This window comes from Triticum urartu, unplaced genomic scaffold (assembly GCF_003073215.2).
Source record: "Triticum urartu cultivar G1812 unplaced genomic scaffold, Tu2.1 TuUngrouped_contig_9365, whole genome shotgun sequence".
NCBI classification, from domain to species: Eukaryota; Viridiplantae; Streptophyta; class Magnoliopsida; order Poales; family Poaceae; genus Triticum; species Triticum urartu.
The window spans coordinates 1-8,504 of NW_024120402.1; the positions used below are offsets into that span (position 1 = coordinate 1).

The following is an 8,504-nucleotide window of genomic DNA, read 5'->3' on the forward strand; positions in this document are numbered from 1 at the left end:
AGAAAATCTCCACCTGCCACAGCTGCATGAGGAGGGCAAGGTCGCTTGTCATGGCAGAGGGGATAAGGAATGGACAGAAGCGGGGGTGAGAGGATGTGGGGGGCGCATGCGTGCGAGGCCACGCGCTGACCGGAGCGACCAGAGATCGCTCGAGGGGCTCGATGGGCAGGACCAAAGTCCTGTAGGGGGGTAGCCAATCTAGGGGCCACATGTCATAGACATGAGGTACGACTTGGGAGTTGTCGCGCGGCGCAGAGACGGTTTGCAGGGGGGGCAGGAGGCCAGGGGCAGGTGAGAGCGGCAGGGCGTGGGTAGGCTGAGTGGGGCCAGTCGGTGGAACCGTTGAAGGGGTGGTCCGATTGTCAGTGGCGTGAGGTGGCAAGGGCGGGGTGGGCACAGTTTGGGCGGCTATCTCGTAGTCTGAAGCGGACGTAGGCGAGGCCATAGTAGGCGTAGCCTTTTTCGTCTCGGGCTGGGCGGGGGGTGGTGACTGGAGAGACGCCGCGAAGATTGCATGCAGCGCGGGGGGATTTTGTGTCTCCAGAGGGCAGCACTGTAGCGGCGAAAAGGGCGCCGGTGGATTCATTTGTTCGACCGAGGGGCCAAGATCGGCACATGTACCAGCAGAAGGGCAGTGGTCAAACATGTACTCGCGATCTGCACAAGCGGAGGCGTGAGAGGGGCCTGGGGGGGTACATGCGTGCATGAGGGGGGCCAGCGTGCCATGCAAGCGAGAGGAAACCATGGGGGCACGAGCCGTGCATGTAGGCAAAGCCGGGGATGCATGGGTAGTGGGGTCCGATGGATATGAACCATGCATGTTGGGGAAAAGGGCAGGGGGGAGGAGCCGTACGTTTCCGGTGCCAAAGCAGCGTGCACGCGAGTTGGCTCCACATGCACACATACTGAATCCCTTAAAATGCGAGGAGACAAGGCCCGGGGAGATGAGAGATCTAGACGGGATAGCAGGCGATAGCGATCTGGCAGTAGCAAGCGTCGAGTCTTTGCAGTGAGAGTTTGATGAGAAACGACCAAGAATCGATTGGGCACTGTAGTTGGTGTCACGAGTTTTCGAGGACAAGAAAACCGTTGAAGGGCCGTCCTCCTCTACGACAGAGTCAAGGTCAGACTGGGCAAGTTGTTGGGTTTCAAACAAGCCTAGTTCGAAATGAGAGAAGGCGTAGGGAGAGCGGGAAACTAGTCTCGTCCTAACAGCTACCGAGGAGACCCAGGTGCAAAAAAGATGCTCGTCAATGATTTGCACGTGAAAAACATTAGTATTGGAAAAAAGGTGGTCTAGGGCATCCGACACCAGCTTAACAGCTGGGACTACCTGCTTAAGAAGCTTAACTGATACCCATACTTCTACATTTGGGCTAAGGTGAGGGGTTTTGGGGTTGACCGTAATGTCGATGTGGAGATCATGCAAGAGCCGGCTACGAAAGCGAAAACCTGGACGAACAGGACGTACCTTAGCGCCTCGGCGATGCAGGGGCTCAGAGCTCGTGGTCACAGGAACCAAGTTGAGGCGGGAAGTCGAGGAAGCAAGGCTGATTCCAGCCGCCGCACTGCCCACCGGCGACGGGGGCGAGGTCGACGGTGGAGGGGGAAACCGGAGCAGAATGCCACGCCGCCAGAAATCACCAAAGCTGGCGATAAGGCAGGCGACGTCCTTGGAGGCAACGGTGAAGGAGAAGCGTCCCTCCCCATCAATGGTGACGTTGAAAGCCTCATGATCTCCACCGAAGAGACAAGCCAGGATGAGAGCAAAGAGATCAGCCCCCACATTAAAAGGGAACTGGATGATCCTTGCATACGAGCGACACCCATGAGCCGAGTGCCCAGCCTGGAGAGTGACGGAGGAGCGGCGGCAAGACCATGCAAGGCGCTCGAAGGCAAGGCCAAGATCTGACGGGACATGGAGGACAGCGGCCAACGGGCGGCAGGAGAGCGATGCCGCCGGCGGTCGCACGGGGGTGGCTAGGGCTAGGTCGAATGGCAGCACAACAAGGGAGACGAGGCGCCGCTTGAAGACGGCAAAGCGAAGGACAAGGTCAGCCACCTCCCTTGAGGCGACATGGAAGCGGAAAAGGCGATGCGAAATCTTGTGAACGAAGAGCTCAAAGGCAGAACCGCCATAGCATGTGTGGAGGAAAGCTGCGGCAAGGGTTTCATCAAGGTGAGCTGCCGAGCCAGCAAAACAGGCTAGCAAAGGGGTCGCAGAGGCTAGGTCTGGGGTGGTGATCGACGAGCACAAGGAGCTCAGCAAGGTTTGAGAACGAGCCAAGGCAGCATCGTTGCTAATGCAGAGAATGCCCTGTAGCGCAGTTTGGCTGGACTGGATGAACCGCGGCAGCGCTGGCAGGGCGGCGGCAGTAGAGAGGGGCAAGCGGGATATCCCGTTGGCGGAGCACCGAGAGAGAGCCATCTTCTGTGGTGGGTTCAAATTCAGTTTACATGTTGTATTACTGCTTGTCCCAACTTGCAACATTATTTTCATATCAGTTTGCTTTCTTTTGCCATCTAATTCTTCAAATTCCTCTGATTTGTTATCATCTTTCACAGGTTAGCCATCATACAGGTCGAATCCACTTGTACATTTGTGTTCCAGGACATGATTCAAGACCCAGACCACTTTTTCAGAATTTTCTGCCTGAAGAAGTAGAATCACCTTTATGCTCTAGTAGTGACAAGAAAGCAAGTAGGCAGCTCTTGACTAATCCAGCATTTTGCAATATGTTCAAAGCATTTGTAAAAGAATGGTTAGAACTAAGACCAATTGATCAGAGGAAACTCCTGGGAAAGCCGTTACAGCTTCCATTGAGCCTTGAGTTGTGCTATCTGACAAATAGCATCAGCCACAGTACACAAGTATGCACATCTTGACTTTGACACTCTTTTCTTTGCAAACTCAATTTGTTCCAGTTACAAAGATTGCAAATACGGTGCAAAACAATGCCTGGTATCCACGAGATTACGACTATACATCTATGTCATGCAAACTTCTTATGTCCTAGAAAAGTATCCCAATATCTGCTTAAGTTTGTATAAGAATAAGTCTGAATTTTCCATTTGCACTCCAGTCTTACCTGAGTTAATACTTACGCTACAGACATGAGACATGATCTTGTGCCAAACTAAGAACAGATGACATTTATCATAGAATAAATACTTGGCTTGTTCCTTGATTTGATGGTGTCCTCTTTTATGTCTGTTGTGATCGACTTTCTTAGGGATTGATTAAAGGGGGGAGTAAGAGGCGTATAGCTCCATTGAGTGTTGTCAGTGATCATTTGCCTGAAAATGCTGAATGGAGAAAGGTGGTTTTACGTCGTGGCACGACTAAAGAGAGAGAATACACTCAAGGCTGGACTACTGATGATGAGCCTCTCTGCAAATTATGTCAAAAACTTTGCAGGTAATATGACTCGCTGATGTACTTGTTCTGGAGCCAATCATGTTCTGTCATAACAATGCTCTTTGTTTTTGTTCAGTGGGAATCTTGCGAAATCACCCGAATATTTTGAAGATCTATTCTGTAAGCTTGATTGCTTCCGGTTGTACAGATTGAGAACCAACCAGAGTGCCCTGCGGCAGGTATGACTTACTTTTACCTTCTGCCATTAACATAGCCCTGATGTGGAAATAAGGCTAATTTGCCATTTCTACAAACAAAAATTGTGAATTGTATGTAATGGAGTTTCTGCTTGTTAAATACCTTTACTTTACAGGCACTGTTTCAAATAGAACATGGTATATGTTCCCAGTGCAAGCTTGACTGCTGCAAGCTCGTCAAACATATTAAACCCCTCAGCAACCAAAAGAGAGAAGCACACATCAGGAGTGTTGCTCCAAATATTGCATGTAGGAAGAAGCTGTAAGTGCTACAACACTCTGATACTATGCATTTCCAACCTTTTGGCAGCTTTTACATGCTTCACTTTGCATATCTAGCACAGTTTAGCAGAGCACTCTGGTCTGAACAGCTGTAATACACTAACAGAACTCACCAAATATTGACGAAAATGGGAATTTCCATCATTATTAATCTGACGGTTTCATGTGGGTTGTCTTATTAATGCTGTACTGGACCACAGGCTAGCAAAGCTTGTCGAAGAGCCAACACGGGGAAATGCTTGGCATGCAGATCATATAGTACCTGTGTATAAAGGAGGAGGTACAGTACATGTACAGTTTCTATCTTGTTGGCTCATCACTGCATGTCCTAATTCATGTGGTTTCTGGCAGGGGAATGCACACTCGAGAATATGAGGACGCTTTGCGTGGCTTGTCATGCTGAGGTCACCAAAGATCAGCAAAAGGAGCGAAAAGAAGCAAGAAAAGAAGAAAGAAGGAAGGCCGAAGAGCTTCTGAGAAATGCTGTGAATCAGCTGAAGGATGATGTTAGTAGTTCCTCTGGAGTTCAAGTATCTTCTAGCCTTTAAATTTTCGCAAGATTTAAGCTCTCTGGATAACCACATGTCTTTTCTGTGTTAAAAAGAAGTGATTTTCTCCTATATTTACTTCTGCAACTTCCAACATTCCATTTCATAGAGGCATGACTGACACCAATCGATTCTTCCGCAAATGACACGTTCAGAAGTCAGTTGATTAAGTTGTAAATAAGGTTGATTTGTTAGAGTTGTTCCATATTTTTGTGACATGCACAGTTCTAGTTCACTGATAATACTCTTGATGTTGACATTCAACTTTTTTTTGTTGTAGGCATGTGAAGCGACAGAAGACGACGATTCTTGGTTGGTTACAGTCCCTGGCAGTGCCTACTCAGCAGTACCGCAGGCTCCTCTTACGCCCAGAAAATAGCATGTTATGGCACTAGTACACCTGGGACGGTTATTTTGTGGTCTCATTGGACAGATGTTTTGTGCATGTGTTGAATGCGATACTCATGTAGAAGTATGTATTTTCCTTTAGTTGCAAATCTGATACCATCTTCAGTCAACCTTTTGTTGTCAACTGAAGAAGGTTGGTAGAATTATGCAACCCAATTGCAACCAAGTCAGCTACTGTCGCAAAACTCTTACATATACTTGGAGGCAATATTGTGGTATGCTGCTGCTGTAAGATTTGTTTCAATTCATTTAAAGAATCTGGACACTGCCATCCAGTTCCAGGAGGTGCTGAGGCTAAATGTGGATGGCTCATACATCGAGGGGCAGAATCATGCGGGCTGCTGGGGTGTTGTCGTGCGTGACAATGAAGGTGCTGTTGTTGCTGCAAAGGGAGGGGGAAGAACTGACCGTGTATCCAGTGCTCTTCATGCGGAGCTCCTCGCAGCGTGTGGTGCTGTGGACCTTTCACTCGTTTGGAGCGGTAAGAATATGCCCGGAGCCTGGTGACCGAATGCCATCTGCTCATGCATGTATGGTGCAGTGTACGTATGGTTTATCTTGATCGGTGCACATGAGACAAGGTTTTAAAAGGCAGCACCCGGAACACATCCTAGAAGGTAAGATTACAGGTGGAGCCAAGTGAAATATTTTCAGTACATCACAATTTTAAGAGAAGATGCACCCTGAAAATGCATGTAGCCCTTAGATCGTCAGTGGTCTCAATCCTCTGCAGCATAGGTGAACAAATGTTGCAACAACAACCACTGCTTAGCGAGCACAGGGAAGAACCACTGCCAGCTGCTTTCGGTGTCCCTGGGCACACCAGCACCCCCGTGGCTTTCCTCATGCTTAGCTTTAGCCACACGCCCACCTCCCTGTGATTGGGGCGCAGAGAACCTGCGCATAAAAAAGTTTTTTAGGCAATCATGCATTGCTCGCTGTGCACACCATTTCTCCATGACAGTAACACATGCAAGGGTCATGTAGACAGATAACATATCACTACACTTGTGTATTTCTCAAGCTAGGATAGCAAGTAGTACTACCCACCATTTTAACATGACAGTAACACAGGCAGATTTCTCAAAAGAGGACAATGCATTTACTTTTAACATACCTGCTGTTACATCAGCTGGGGGAGCGGCCCTTGATGCAGTGCACGACTTGGCCATGTCCAGCAGGAGCCCTCTGGTGAATCCCAAATACTTAAGCTCAGGCTGGTCAATAACCATTTTGAGACATGGCAGCTTGCCCCTCGAGGATGTAATGATTGTCCTGAGCACCTCACAGCATAGGCCTGTCGCTGGCTCGCCATCGCATTGTTCTTGGACTAGCGATGCAAACAAGACTGTATCGCAGTTGGTGCTTCCATTCCCAGCATCAGGTAACGCCAAGGTCATAAGGAGGAAGAAGAGCCAAACTACCATTCTGTATGGTAATCGATTGTGATGTCAATAATAAGATGAAAGATTTTTAATGGGCGTTTGTATTCACTTTTGAGAAAATCGTTACTCCACGATACCTATATGTTCAAAATCCCCAAAACGGAAGCATATACCCTTTGTATGTCTAAATCTCTAATGCGGCGCGTGATTAATAACATGATCAAGGATTGTGACTTAAATTCTTCTCCATCCACCGTGGGTGCTTGTCCTCGAATGAAGCTCCCTACACCCGCATCGTACCACCACTAGCTTCCTGAACGTGCATCGCTGCGTCGAAGGAACACGATATGAAGAACAACGAGCTCAAGTGCTAGTACCCTTCATGAATTTGGCGCGGACAGGAGGGTCGTTTGGGATTTGGTGCGGGGTAGGAGTAGTTTTGGTAATGTACGGTTTAGGTGCTCCAGTACCAACTTCCACACCCAGTGATCCAGAGATGAGACCAGGCTCATCCACTCTCGGTGTGGAATTTCACTCGGCCCATTCATGCATGCAGGTTCTCTAACCTATTCGTGGCAGTACCCAGCCATGAGCTCAGAAGACGTTACCAAGCGATTGAGCATGAAGTCTTGTTGGGGGTTGGTAATGCATGAGTGTATCGGGGAAATACTATTATGTTTTGTTTTCCTCTAATATTTCATTTCAGAGTATCCAACAGGCCGGACACTAAAACAGAAATGAAACATACTAACGCTACAACATTGACCTTTGTCCTTTGACACTCTAATTCTTAAGGAGGGTGGATATATATAGGGCACTAACATGCAACATTGTGAGCAAGACATGAAATGAGAGTGTTGATCAAGTCATTCAAGAAGCGTTTTATTGTTTCCTTTTTATCATGTGTGTACACGCTGTCAAATCGTGTGATCATTCTATTTTTACGGTTTGTTTCCTTTTGCAGGAAGAGAAGGAAAAATCATGTGACGCCCCAAGACCGGAGTTTCAGATGCTTTCCATATGTTCCGGGTTTCGCCGTGTGTTTCATTTGTGCCTGCCCTTTTATTTTTGCATTGCATCATGTCATCATCTCATAAATCTTTTGCAACTCAAATAAATAAACCGTATGGATTTTCAGTCCATTTAAACCGAGGGAATTCACATGGTGATTCCCTTTACAACATATCCTCTCGATATTTAGAGAGCTATAGTAAATATTCCAATTATTTGGATTTACCGCAAACACAATTGCAATTTAAAACTCTCAGGTCTTTTCTGCTTCGAGTTGCTCCTCACACCTTGCCATATATTCTTTCATCATTTTCCGGAGCTCCACCTAAATTCTCAACATTTATGGACCTTCCTTTTACCGAGTCTTAGTTCAAACCCATTTGAATTAAATTCAAATAAGTTTGAATTTATATCTTTCAATCTTGGCCATTTCATTTTTCTTCGAACGAGCTTATTTTTGTGAGTCCAAGAAAATTAACCACATGCCCTAATTCTTCTTCCAACCTTCTCTTGTCTTCTTTCCTTTCTTCTAGTTCTCTTTTAATGAAAAGAGAGAGGAGGAAGAGAGAAGCCCAGCCGCCACTTGAGTCCAGCCAGGACCATTTTGGCCCAAGGCCCGCGTGATTAATAACATGATCAAGGATTGTGACTTAAATTCTTCTCCATCCACCGTGGGTGCTTGTCCTCGAATGAAGCTCCCTACACCCGCATCGTACCACCACTAGCTTCCTGAACGTGCATCGCTGCGTCGAAGGAACACGATATGAAGAACAACGAGCTCAAGTGCTAGTACCCTTCATGAATTTGGCGCGGACAGGAGGGTCGTTTGGGATTTGGTGCGGGGTAGGAGTAGTTTTGGTAATGTACGGTTTAGGTGCTCCAGTACCAACTTCCACACCCAGTGATCCAGAGATGAGACCAGGCTCATCCACTCTCGGTGTGGAATTTCACTCGGCCCATTCATGCATGCAGGTTCTCTAACCTATTCGTGGCAGTACCCAGCCATGAGCTCAGAAGACGTTACCAAGCGATTGAGCATGAAGTCTTGTTGGGGGTTGGTAATGCATGAGTGTATCGGGGAAATACTATTATGTTTTGTTTTCCTCTAATATTTCATTTCAGAGTATCCAACAGGCCGGACACTAAAACAGAAATGAAACATACTAACGCTACAACATTGACCTTTGTCCTTTGACACTCTAATTCTTAAGGAGGGTGGATATATATAGGGCACTAACATGCAACATTGTGAGCA

The 8,504-nt window shown here is 47.3% G+C and overlaps 1 protein-coding gene across 1 annotated transcript; it reads left to right on the forward strand.

Annotated features, from left to right (window-relative positions):
• The first annotated feature begins 2,419 nt into the window (after nt 1-2,419).
• On the forward strand, nt 2,420-5,137 carry LOC125532202 (DNA annealing helicase and endonuclease ZRANB3-like). The gene is made up of 7 exons (XM_048696347.1): nt 2,420-2,871; nt 3,234-3,418; nt 3,495-3,597; nt 3,732-3,877; nt 4,098-4,177; nt 4,249-4,403; nt 4,726-5,137. Exons 1-7 carry the CDS (start codon nt 2,458-2,460, stop codon nt 4,822-4,824), a joined length of 1,182 nt encoding a protein of 393 aa, XP_048552304.1. The 5' UTR covers nt 2,420-2,457; the 3' UTR covers nt 4,825-5,137.
• The last annotated feature ends 3,367 nt before the right edge of the window (nt 5,138-8,504 follow it).